This window comes from Gekko japonicus, unplaced genomic scaffold (assembly GCF_001447785.1).
Source record: "Gekko japonicus isolate JY-2015 unplaced genomic scaffold, Gekko_japonicus_V1.1 scaffold88, whole genome shotgun sequence".
Taxonomy (NCBI): domain Eukaryota; kingdom Metazoa; phylum Chordata; class Lepidosauria; order Squamata; family Gekkonidae; genus Gekko; species Gekko japonicus.
In genome coordinates, this window is record NW_015160209.1 from 949,489 (window position 1) to 963,339 (window position 13,851).

Consider the following 13,851-nt stretch of genomic DNA (forward strand, 5'->3'; position numbering starts at 1 on the left):
GGACGTTCTGGAACAGTACATCACATGCCTTGCAGCTGGGTGCACTGTGAAGGAGTGCCCTTGGTGCTCAGTGGCACCTTTTGAATCTGGTTGTAGCCTTGCAGCACAACAGGGGAGAGGGATGAAGCTGGGCACCTCTCTGTACACATGGCTGTGCAGGTAGTGATAAGCAAGGTTGGCAGAAATGCCAGGAGTTTGGAGCCAAAGTGGATCTGTACAAAAGGCAGACCAAGCCACCCTTCAAAATCATTAGCTTATTGAAACAAACAATGACATCGATCAGTAATTTACATAAGCTGAATATATTTAAATAAATAAATTAGTTGAACCCACACTTGGTTGTATTGTGTCATCTTTTCTGAGGTGCTGGAGCCAACAAAAGGATTACAAGAAATGAAAGTGCCCTCCTGCTTTACATAAACATCTGCAATTCAAAGAACACTTCCCTGGAAGTAAGCCCTATGACTGAATAAACCTGAGTGGGATTCTAGACCTTCTTAGGATTGCTCTCTTATTCTTGCAAACCTTTGTTTTTCAGATCCTATCTGATGAGTTAAGATGGTTATGGACAGAACATTAAACCCCAACGAAACAGAGATAATACAGATACAGGAGGCTGAAGTCTTGGGGGGCTCAGTGCTTCCAAAATGAAATGGGATTCAGATGATCCTTGCTGACTCAGTTAAAAGTCTAGGAGTCATACTGGGACTGGCATGGCACAGGGGTTACAGTTTCAGACTACAACCTGGGACCACTAGGTTCAATTTCCCACTCTGCCACGAAGCTCTCCAGTGCAACCTGGGGCCTGTCACAATCTCTCAGCCTCAGCTATCTCACAAAGTTGTTGTGAGGATAAAGAGGAGGAGACAGCAATGTGATGAGCTGCTTTAGGTCCTCTCAAGAGAGAAAAGCAGGATATAGATTATTAAAAGCATGAAATATATTAGCATTACTGCTGGAGAAGCAAGCTGAAAACATGCTTTCTTCCATCTTTATTTAGCTCAGAGGATGGCTCAGTTGATCTGTCTATGTGGATCCATGCTACGGTCACTTCTAGGCCGGACTATTTTAATGTACTCTACATTGGTCTGCCCTGGAAGACAACTCTGAAATTCCAGGTGGTATAGAACACCACAGCTCAATTCCTATTGAGAACTAGGTGAGAGATCCATATTATACCTATCCTGAAGTCACCCTACTGTTTACTTAGTAGTATCCAGATTCAGTTTGAAGTACTCCTTATCACATACACAGCCTTCATGGCCTAAGACAAGACCGCCTTTCCTGATATGCTCTGCTTTGAAAGCTTCACTCATCTGAGCATAGCCTTCTGAAGGTGCCACCATGCAAACAGGTAAGACTGACAACTGCTCATATTTGATCATCCTCTGTTGTGGTCCCTACCTGGTAGAACTGCCTGCCTGACAAGGACAGGGAGGCTGCCACACTCCTGTCATTTGACAAAATGTGTAAAATAGAATTGCTCACGAGGGTATGAATAAGGATTAAATTGTACACATTTTTTCATTGTGTTAAAGGGCTTTTTCCTTTCATAGCTGAGCCATGGATACTCTGACCATCACAGCTCGGCTGTGATAAGGGACAATGGGGGATTGCTGGGTTCAAGAGGGGAGCTGGCAGGAGATTGTTGCTGCCTCTGCACTACTGAACAGAAAGAGGGAAAGTGGGGCTTAATTAATTTATACCCCACCCTCCCCGCCAAAGCAGGCTCAGGGCGGCTTACAAGGACAACATAGAAACAGTAATAACATAAATAAAACCATCTAAAAACAATTCCAAACATAAAGTGCTAGCGAGTTGTAACTATACATTAAGGATGGCGGCAACGATTACTTTGTTCATCAGTTCTTGATCTTTATCACATATATACAACTGGCATAGATTGTAATTGTGAAGTTGGGTGCCCCTTTAGTAATGATGCTGGAGATAGTTATGGTGCTTCTGCTTTAGAAGTTGAGCTACCTTTTCATGTGTCCATGTGGAAGCAGCTACTGTAACTTCTGCAGTATTAACAAAGTATAACCTGGAGATTCATTAAACCTTTGAATACCAGTTACTGGGGACAAATAGGATATAGCTAGTATCATTATGCCTTGTTTATAAGCTTTCCAGAAGCACATGGCTAGCTTATGGCACTGTTTATTAGGGCAGATCTACATGTGAAATTGGAAGCTCTGCAAATGGAGTTCCTCAGTGTCTTATTCTTTAACAATCATGAGTGGAAAGCTCCTAATTCAACCAGGACCTCAGCATGTAGGGGAAGGGGATTTAAGCTTACTTCTCCTCCTTATCATATAAATGGGCCCAAGACTGAGAGAAGGTGGCAGCTGGGACAATTCCAGGACTCTCCTTTGGTGCACAGAATCAATCAGCTCATCCTGGGACACAATCCTGCCTTTTGATACAGACTTGGACCTTGGACCCCAGAGCCTGCTGCTGAATCAGAGATCCCTCCCCAATTGACCTCTCAGTCCTCTCAAAGCCCTGAACCACCTCAGCCCAGATACAGTATTCACTGGCATAACTGGACACGGCATCTTTAAGTACTGGCAGCCTGCTCCTAAAGGGGATGGGCCTGTATCACCTTCTCCTTATAATAGTATTTAAAACCTTTCACCCTCAGCCTTTTGGTGGAACAACATCCATGCTATATTGTTGAGGCATCAACACCCTGCCTAGACTCCTGGACCTTAGTCTTGAATAGGACACTAGTATGCTGGAAAAGACAGACTATAACCATTTCAGCAAGGTATACTAAATATTCTTAAATGCAGTATTATCACTTTTGCTGCACATACCAGGTTCTAGCCTATTGAGTTCTATAAACGTATTCCCCCCCCACTATGTCCTGTTTTTTACATGGCCCCCAGTTGACGACCAGCATGTTACTTATATGATGTTTCCATATACACTGGCTGCTAAGAAAATCTGCACAAAATTTTTGCTTGGCATTTAATGCACTGCAATTTATGTTATGTTATGGCCACAGAACTTGTAATATTACTTCCAATTTTATTGTGCTTTTAGTGTTGTTATTTATCACTGCTTGGGTGAGTGTTTTTGTTATATTGTAATGGTCTTTGGCCATGTACAATAATTTGGACCGACCTACCTTCAAATGTATTGTAACAATGTGATCTAATAACAGTCAAAGGAAAATTTCAATTAGATGGACATCAGTCTATGAGATTTTACACAAAAACCAGACCTAGAAAGATGCTATATATCAGGAAAAAAGTATTAAGTATTTTTGGAATGGTTAAGATGCACATACCTGTACCATCATCTACATTTTCCACCTCCATCACTTCTGTGTTTATTCTGCCTCGGAATAGATACCGATGTCCATCTGTGGATACTTTGCTGTTCTTCATTCGTCTGTGGAAGGGCGAAGAACCACAGTGGCATCAGGTTAGATCAAATGACTCATGAATTAAGTCAGGTACCTTGCTACAGCACCTTACTTCACAGAAGGAATCCACTGAATAGAACCAAAGTGAAAAAATGAACACCTATTTTCAGCATGACTCAAAACATAATTAGCAATTAATTGTATGCTCCAGATCCCTTATTTTATTCTGTATCCTGTGATAAATACAGTAATTCAGCATTTGTTTATAGCTGAAATTACAGGGTAAAGGGACTATCCTTCAAACAGTTTGCTCCAAATCTTTGTAGTTTTCTTCACACGAGACAGAGCTTCATATTTCAGAAATTAAGTACATGGCCTTGCATTATAGTAGTTTCCTCAGAGTATCAGGAATATTTTAACTATTTATTTATTTGTTTGTTCAATTTATACCCCTCCCTCCTCGCCAAGGCGAGCTCAGGGCAGCTTACATAAAATGCATATATAAAATATAGTTAAAACATACATAAACAATCAGCTGTTCATTTTCCTAAAGTGCTGGATCAGTTAAAGTGCAAGCTTCCTAATTTAGACCATACCACTACTTCGGTGTTAGTCCTGATGGCATTCTCACAATGGCTCAGTTTGGTCAATTAATTTATGCAGCAAGTCAGGCTGTAGGTGGTAAAGCCAGGGAACAGGGTCACTCCTCGATGTTTAAGGCCTGGTGGAAGAGCTCCATTTTACAGGCCCTGAGGAACTGTGAAAAGTCCCGCAGGGCCCTGATCTTCTCTGGGAGCTCATTCCACCAGTATGGAGCCGCCACCGAGAAGGCCCTGGCCCTGGTTATCGTCAGCCTGACATCCTTGGGGCCTGGGAGGGCCAGCCAGTTTTGGGCCCTTGAACACAGTGCTCTCTGGGGATCTTCTAGGGAAAGGTGGTCCCTCAGTTATGCTGGAGTGGAACCTGACCATAAAGGGCTTTGAAGGTCAAAACCAGCACCTTGAAGCGAATCTGGTATGCTATTGGCAGCCAGTGCAATGCTTTCAGCACAGTCTGGATGTGCTCCCACATAGAGAGGCCCATCAACAGCCTGTCCGCAGCATTTTGCACCAGCTGCAGCTTCCGGATTTGGGATAAGGGCAGCCCCAAGTAGAGAGCATTACAGTACTCTAATCTTGAGATGACAGCTGCATGGATCACTGTCGCCAAATTGTTGCATTTGAGGAAGGGAACCAGCTGCCTGATCAACCACAGATGGTAAAAGGCTGACTTGGAAGTGGCTGCTACCTGGGCTTCCATTGTTAAAGAGGCATCCAGTAGCACTCCCAGACTCCTAACCTCTGGCACTGGCACCAACTGTGCCCCATCAAAGGTCGGGAGTGGGATCCCTACCCTTAGGCCACCCCAACTCAGGCACAGGACCTCCGTCTTCGTCGGATTCAGTTTCAGTTGACTAAATCTAAGCCAAACAGCCATGGCTTGTAACGCCCTGTCCAGATCCACATGTTTTACAAAAGTAAGTTTTCAGAGTATCAGGTAATAATGTCTTACCTATGTTTTCTTTTGCAATAGACTAAAAGATTATCAAAAAGAAAAAACACCCGTTCCTGAATATTTCCTGCAGAGATTTTCAACAGGACTCCATACATCAGCATTTCAGTGCATGTGTCTGTGATGTTAGAACCCTATATATACAAACAGAAAAAACAAATGATTGATGTTTACAAATCCAGAAAAAACCTTTTAAAAGCTATTTTCATACAAAATAATTTTCAATTTTATTTTAATTACGTTTTTATTAGTTTTCCAAAACAAACAAACAGTGTTAAATAAAAGGAGCTTGGTTTCTTGTACCACCATGATTCAGTTAGTACTATTTGACTAGCCTAATGTTGATTACATAAGAACATAAGAACATAAGAGACACCAATGTTGAATCAGGCCAAAGGCCCATCCAGCCCAACACTCTGTATCACACAGTGGCCAGAAATACCAGTGCCATCAGGAGGTCCACCACTGGGGCCAGGACATTACCTAGTACATTAATATTATGCAACCCAAAAAGACAGATAATGCATTACTGAGATCATTAAAAAATAATCTAAACATCCTACCATTATTCCCTTTAATTAATGCACAATCAAAGACTCTATTACAGGTTTTCCACGATTATCATTCTGTTCTGGCCCCTAATAAAATTATTTCCTTTTCTATTTGTCCTTTCCGTTATATCTACTGCAAACCATTTATACACATCTGTTTTCCTTCTAACTGGGTATTTCAATATTAGAAAACTTATTAGTTTGGGCCCTTCTATAGTTCAATTCCATCTATGAATATAAAGTTGTAATCAAGCATTTAATGAAATTATTTCCTTTTCCAATGTCCTTGCCAATTCATATCCATTTACTTTCTTATAGCTCCTATTTGACTTGCATTTTCTCCAACTCTTATCCTGTAACTTCATTACTTTAGATTATAACTCAATACAAGTGAAAAACAAAATCCCTATATCTATCTGTCTATTTTTTTTCTAAAGTGTTACCTTTTCTTACCTAATATCTTCTCTCCCTGCGGATCTTATTATATTGTCACTTCCCTTTTCGAATCACATAGATTGTGTTAGACAATCATATATTTAAGTTCATGTTGGTTATGTATTTTGTTTCTCTTTCTTTGTTATTCTTTATGTTTCCACCTCTTAGGCTATTACTCAATTACCATTACTTTTTTTAACAGTTAAATAGCACATAAACAACATATACTGACTTAGTTTATAACAACTTCAGTTTCACTTATTTTTCCCAATTTTTAACTTACAATATCATTACATTTGCCCTGCTACTAAATTTCTCTTAATTTTCTCACTGATTAGTATCAGCTAAAGGTACAAATATTTTCTTGTTTTACATCTCTCTTATTTTCCCTGGCTCTTAACATGGTAGTTCCTCCAATTTAATTTTTCAGCCTTTTAATCTATTCCTGAATTTCCATTAGTTTTCCAAAAATACATAACCCTTAAAAAAAGGAAAGAAAAGAAAAAAACCACATTCTGTCCAAACTTACATCAGTTCAATCTCTCCTATTTCTTCCCGTCTTGACCCAAAACTTCTATGATTTTTACCTATTACTGAATTTCCAATAATTTTCCTACCAATAATAACAACTAAAGAAACACACACTGTCTTTATTTACCACAATTCCCATCACTCTTGTTATCCCAACTCTTAACATAGAACTTCAGTTTAACTGCAATCCAACTTTGGTGAGCCTCTCATGTAGCAGAAATGATAGAAATAGTAGAAATTTTCCAAATCCCTTTGTACAACAATCATAATTTTCTTTCTCTTTTTTTTGTCAGGTATTTTCTCCTCCCTAAAGTCTTATCTTTATGTCTTTTGCCTTTATAAGTCCGATCAATTCAGCTGAGCTCTGAGCAGGAGCAGGAGAGAGAGCTGTGAGAGAGGTGAGTGGGTTTCTTTTACTTGCTTTCAGCTGAGAGAATTCAGCTAAGGATATTTTGTGGGAAAACTGTGTTTAGCAGTGTGTGGAAGCACTTAGAGTTCTTGCAGAGTCCTGGCTGATTGAGTGTGGGAGAGGAACGGGCATTGTTTGACTGGGATTGCCTGTAATTGAGAGGAAGTGGAAGGGGCATTGTTTTGCCTGTGATTGAGTGCCTGAGTGAATTTGAATTTGAATAGCTGCTGCCTGACCTCTGCTGGGGGAGGCCTCTATTTAAGGAAACACCTTGGCAGAGGCAAAAGGGCTCTTTGCCTGTGGCTCTTAGCCTAGGGACTCTTAGACTAGGGGCTCTGTAAATAGCCCAAAAAGAGCCAGGCTCTTTGTCTTTCCCGTAAAATAATTTGACTTGATAACAAAAACCACATAAATACCAAGGGTTTAAAAGAATTATGAAGCCAGAATGCCAGCAGGGGGTTGGGGGCTATCCAGTGTTTTGCACGGAGTGTCACATGTATGACTATCTGCCCACTGGGCAGAAGTCTTGGGTGTGTCCTCGGTGCAAGGAGCTCCTGGTTCTCAGGGAACGTGTGTGCTCCCTTGAGGCCAAGGTGGCTGACCTGGAGAAGCAGAGACAGTCAGCTAGGCACACAGAAAAGACTCTCGGGGACTTGTTAGCTACGTCCCACTCTGGATCTGGCAGCCCCGCTGCTGTCAGGGAGCATGAGGGTCTAGGGGAAACAGGGCACCATGCTGAGGATAAGGGGAATGTGCCCTCAGAAGGGACCTCTTCCCCAGCTGGTGAGCGGCTCTCCTTTTGCACCAAGGAACCATCCCTGAGCAGGGTGGGAGGGGGGCTCTTGGTAGTGGGTGATTCGATCCTTAGGCAGGTAGACAGCTGGGTGGCGAACCCGCGTACTGACCGTATGGTGACTTGCCTGCCTGGTGCGAAGGTAGCGGACATTACGCGTGTTTTAGATAGGCTGGTAGATAGTGCTGGGGAGGAGCCAGTGGTCGTGGTGCATGTCGGCACCAACGATGTGGGGAAATGCAGTCGTGAGGTCCTGGAGGAGAAATTTAGGCTGCTGGGCAGGAAACTTAGGTCCAGGACCTCCAAGGTAGCCTTCTCAGAAGTGTTACCTGTTCCACGCGCAGGGCCGGAGAGACAGGCAGAGATCAGGAGTCTCAATGCGTGGATGAGACGATGGTGTAGGGGGGAAGGGTTCAGGTTTGTTAGGCACTGGGATACTTTTTGGAACAAGAGGGAGCTGTACAGGCGAGACGGTCTCCACTTGTCCCGAGAAGGAACCAGGCTGCTGGCACTTAAAATCAAAAAGGTGGCAGAGCAGCTTTTAAACTGAATATTGGGGGAAAGCCGACAGGAGATGAAAAGTCTCTGGTTCGGGTTGGCTCATCTGAGAGAGGTGAGGGGGTACCGGTTGCTTTTCTACAGGGAGGTGGATTGAAATTGTCCACAGAGGCCATGGCTGGTGACATGGACTGCCGGACAACGACTCGAGATAGCAAGAGGAAGGATGCAGGCTTAACTTGTAAGGGAAATTACAGCTGTTTCTATACAAATGCTAGAAGTGTCCGAGGTAAAATCGGGGAGTTGGAGTGCTTGGTGTCGGAGGGAAAAATAGACATTGTGGGTATTTCTGAAACTTGGTGGGATGAGGAAAATCAGTGGGACACAGTGATTCCCGGTTATATATTATATCGGAAGGATAGGGGGGGAAGGGTTGGAGGTGGGGTAGCTCTGTATGTCAGAGAGGGTATAAAGTCTAGAAAGATTGAGAGGCTAAGTGAATTGGATTCGCTTCTGGAAGTTCTATGGGTTGAAATAGGGGGGCCAAAAGGAAACTTAACACTGGGAGTTTGTTATCGCCCACCAGATCAAAAGATAGAGGAGGATTATAAAATGATGAATGCCTTAAAGATAGCAACTAGACAAAAACACTGTGTAATAATAGGTGATTTTAACTACCCACACATTGATTGGGTCAATATGTGTTCTAGCCGGGAAAAAGAGATTGAGTTTCTAGACACTCTAAATGACTGTGCTATGGAGCAGATGGTCACGGAACCTACCAGGGGAGAGGCGATCCTTGATTTGGTCCTAAGTAACACTCAAGACCTGGTGAGAGATGTAAAAGTGATTGCACCGCTTGGAAACAGTGATCATAATGTTGTTGAGTTCATCATTTGTACAAATAGAGAATTGGCCAAAAAGACTCACACAACCATTTTTAACTTTAAAAGGGGTAATTTCTCTGATATGAGGGGACACGTGGGGAGGAAACTGAAAGGAAAAGTAGAAAGGGTCAAAACAATTGGGGAAGCTTGGGATCTATTTAAAACTACGATCCTAGAAGCTCAAAAAATATATATTCCGCAGGTTAGGAAAGGCACAAACAGGTATAGGAAAAAGCCTGCATGGTTAACAAACAGAGTAATGGAGGCTGTAAAAAGTAAAAAGAATTCCTTTAAGCAGTGGAAAGCTAGTCACAGTGAGGCTGATAAAACGGAACACAGGCTATGGCAAATAAAATGCAAGTCTGAGGTCAGGCAGGCAAAAAGGGAATATGAGGAGCATATAGCAAAAAACGTAAAAACCAACAATAAAACTTTCTTCAAATACATTAGAAACAGGAAACCAGCCAGGGAGGCAGTGGGGCCCTTGGACGACCAAGGGGTAAAAGGAGTATTGAAGGATGATAGGGAAATGGCTGAGAAGCTAAATGCATTTTTTGCCTCCGTCTTCACTGTGGAAGATGAGAAGTGCTTGCCCACTCCAGAACCACTGATTTCAGGAGGGGTGTTGAAAGACCTGAGTCAGATTGAGGTGACGAGAGAGGAGGTCCTAAAACTGATAGACAACTTAAAAACTGAAAAATCACCAGGCCCAGATGGCATACATCCGAGAGTTCTGAAAGAACTCAAATGTGAACTTGTAGATCTCCTGACAAAGATATGTAATCTTTCCTTAAAATCTGCCTCCATTCCTGAGGATTGGAAGGTAGCTAATGTCACTCCCATCTTTAAAAAGGGTTCCAGAGGAGATCCGGGAAATTACAGGCCAGTCAGTCTGACGTCGATACCGGGTAAATTGGTGGAAACCATTATTAAGGAAAGAATTAGTAGGCACATAGATGAACAAAACCTATTGAGGCAGACTCAGCACGGTTTCTGTAAGGGAAGATCTTGTCTCACTAACCTGTTAGTGTTCTTTGAGGGGGTGAACAAACATGTGGACAAGGGGGATCCAATAGATATTATTTACCTTGACTTCCAGAAAGCTTTTGATAAAGTTCCTCATCAAAGGCTCCTAAGTAAGCTCAAAAATCATGGGATAGAAGGACAAGTCCTTTTATGGATCAAAAACTGGCTAGTTCATAGAAAACAGAGAGTGAGTGTAGGTGGGCAATTTTCTCAGTGGAGGGTGGTAAGCAGTGGGGTACCGCAGGGATCAGTACTTGGTCCACTGCTTTTTAACTTGTTCATTAATGATTTGGAGATGGGAGTAAGCAGTGAAGTGGCTAAATTTGCGGATGATACAAAGTTGTTCAGGGTGGTGAAAACCAGTGAGGATTGTGAGGCACTCCAAGGGGATCTGTCAAGGATGGGCGAGTGGGCGTCAACATGGCAAATGGGGTTCAATGTGGCCAAGTGCAAGGTGATGCACATTGGAGCCAAAAATCCTAAATATAAATACACATTGATGGGGTCTGAACTGGCAGAGACTGAGCAAGAGAGAGATCTTGGAGTTGTAGTGGATAACTCACTGAAAATGTCGAGACAGTGTGTGACTGCAATAAAGAAGGCCAATGCTATGCTGGGGATTATTAGGAAGGGTATTGAAAACAGATCAGCCAATATAATAATGCCCCTATATAAATCAATGGTGAGACCTCATTTGGAATACTGTGTGCAGTTCTGGGCACCACACCTTAAAAAGGATATTATAGCTTTGGAAAAAGTGCAGAAAAGGGCAACTCGAATGATAAAAGGGTTGGAACACTTTCCCTATGAGGAAAGGTTAAAGCGCTTAGGGCTCTTTAGCTTGGAGAAAAGACGACTGAGGGGTGACATGATCGAGGTTTATAAGATTATGCATGGGAAAGAGCAGGTAAAGAAAGAGGTACTTTTCTCCCTTTCTCACAATACAAGAACTCGTGGGCACTCCATGAAACTGCAGAGCGGTCGGGTTAGAACGGATAAAAGGAAGTACTTCTTCACCCAAAGAGTGATTAACACATGGAATTCACTGCCACAGGAAGTGGTGGGTGCTACAAGCATGGACGGCTTCAAAAGGGAATTAGATAAGCATATGGAGCAGAGGTCCATCAGTGGCTATTAGCCACAAGGTATAGCTAGGGGCTCTGGGGCAAGTGATGCTCTGTCTTCTTGGTGCTTGGGGGGGGGGTCAACAGTGGGAGGGCTTCTAATGTCCTGGCCCCACTGCTGGACCTCCTGATGGCACTGGTATTTCTGGCCACTGTGTGACACAGAGTGTTGGACTGGATGGGCCTTTGGCCTGATCCAACATTGGCGTCTCTTATGTTCTTATGTTCATTGTGCTTAAGATCATGTTGAGTTGTATCTTTTCTTTCTTTCTCCTGTCCTGGAATGGAGAAGTAATCTTCTTCCATAGACTTTTATCTCCATATCTTTTCCGTTTATACCTCCCAGAAGATTGCTTTACAGCAGCAGAAGAATGATCTAGTACAACATTCAATTGTCTATTTTTGGCTCTTTTTTCTTCTTGAACTGGTTTGATTTTTCCAAATTTAGTAGCTGCAGTGCGTGACTGTCTCTTTAATTTTCCGAATCTTGTTCCCTTAATTGCTTTTCCTTCCTTTTGTTTAGATTTTAGTGTTTTGCCTTTCAAATTTTTTTGTAGAACTTTGTCCTTGCTGCTTGTAGGTTCCTTTAAGATAGTTAAACTCTCCTTCAATAGTGTATTGCAAGTCTCCTTGATGGTACATTTAATTGTATCCACAATCATAGATTTTAAATCGTCCCAAGAAAACTGGATCATATTGTCTATTTCAGTCACCATTAGCTCATTTTCTACAAGAGAGTGCATTATATAAGCGCTGTCTGCCGTTCCCCTAATCTGGTATCCCTTTAAATTTTGGAGTTGGAGGGGGTTGTGCTTAATCACCAAAGCCTCTGAAAGATAGCCTCTTTTATAATATAGGCTTAGGGAACTAATTCTTCAGCAAGTAAATTAAGGCTGTCTTCTTATTTAGAGTAAAGCTGCTTAGAAATAATTCTTAATTAAGTTACAAACCCACCACACCGCGTGCCTGGTAGCAACAGCTGAGACTCCCCGAAGGGAGGGTCTTTGTCTGCTCGATGCTTCGGGGGAAAGCCTGGTTATGCTCGCCGCTGCCACTGAATGGAGTACCGGCCGAAACTCCCCTGCTCCCTACCCTCTACCCGAGGGAAGGGGGGGTCTCTCAGAGCTAGAGACCCACAAATTGAAGCGAAAAAGCCAGAACAGCAGGAGAGCGAATCTCTGCCACGTCCGCAATGCCGTGCTGCAACCGGAAGTCCCCTAATTTTCAATTTTAGTTAATCAAAATATTATTATGATGATAATGATGATGTACTGAATCAGAGAATTTCATGTTCAAATTTTCAATAAACAAACCCAGGGTTTTTTTACAAATTCTTTGAGGTCTTATTTCTCTTTTAGAATAAGTTAACTTTATTAGGTGCCACAGTCCAAATGCTTCTATATGAGTCTCTAACTAATGGCAGATTCCCTCATTTCCAAACTAAATTAACACGCATTCTTGCTACAGTCACCAGAACTGCGACAATCAATGAAATCATAAACAGTAACAACATTCTAAACCCATCTATTTTCGCAGGTATTCATTTCATTTATGCAAGGAAGTCTACACAGCACATAGGCTTTTAAACAAAATAATATAACAATAGTTGAAATACATGAAAAAGGAACATTCAGCACTTTAGGAAAAGTAAATATTGAATACAAAATTTAAAATATTGAATTAAAATTAAAATAGCCACAGAATCACTGCATATTTAACTAGGCACTGAATAAATGGCAGTAGCTCAAGTTTTTAGTGCAGCCAAACAGGTTAATTCCTGACCCAATTCAAGTGAAGAAAATTTGTGATTATAGACCATGGACATTAAAGTAGACACTCCTGGATTAATCCCAAACTATCAGAACAGCACTGAAAATTTTTGAAACACACCATATTTTATTGGAAAAATTATACTTGACCAGAACTCCTCGTAGGTGTTATCTGCTGACAGATCTTGGGTTATGAACTTCATTGTATACTAGCTAACTTTCAACTAGTGATACACAAGTCTGGGCACCATCCATGCTTTTGTATTTTCAAAAATTTCTCCGTCGTCATTTTTTTTTCCTTTCAAATTGTTCTTGTGCCAACTCCACAAGGAAATATTTTAACTTTAACTGTGGTTCTGTAGAGCCTTTCTCAGAGGAAAATCTTAAGGGAAAAATTAGATGCAACCTTATGGATTTAAGCCAAAGTCATTTGTAAATATAAAAACTTGGGCTGCAATCCTAAATATAGTATTCTGGAAGTAAGCCTTACTGAAATCGCTGAGATTTGCTTCATAGTTAACAGCTTTCGAACCACAATGCTAGCCAAATTTGCAACTCTGAAGAGCTAAGCTATTTGTACAAATCAAAATTTTGCTGAATAAAGGACTATATTATGCTAAAGCATGGACTTCTAACATTATTCATTGATTGGGTTACCAGAATCATTTGTTTAAAAGACACTCTAAAGAGCAGACTCAAACAATATAGAAGCCAGTGTAGGTGGAACAAGACTGGAGCGATTTGGCCCCTGCAACCCACTCTGGTCAACACTCTGGCCACAGCATTCTGTACCAGCCATAGCCTCCAGAAAGTCTTCAAGGGCAACCCCATTTAGAGCGCACTGCAGTAGGCTAATCTAGACATTACCAGGGCATACACCACAGTGGCAAAATCTTTTCTGTCC

General features: G+C 41.8%; 1 protein-coding gene across 1 annotated transcript in view; it reads right to left on the bottom strand.

The window, feature by feature from the left end:
- Positions 1-13,851, bottom strand: part of PREX2 (phosphatidylinositol-3,4,5-trisphosphate-dependent Rac exchange factor 2) — a 221,094-nt gene that overhangs the window by 143,611 nt on the left and 63,632 nt on the right. Inside the window, exons 7-8 of the mRNA XM_015408888.1 lie at positions 4,925-5,058; positions 3,296-3,399 (exon numbers count right to left, since the gene is read on the bottom strand). Coding sequence (XP_015264374.1) covers positions 3,296-3,399; positions 4,925-5,058 — 238 coding nt within the window. The remainder of the gene's footprint in view (positions 1-3,295; positions 3,400-4,924; positions 5,059-13,851) is intronic.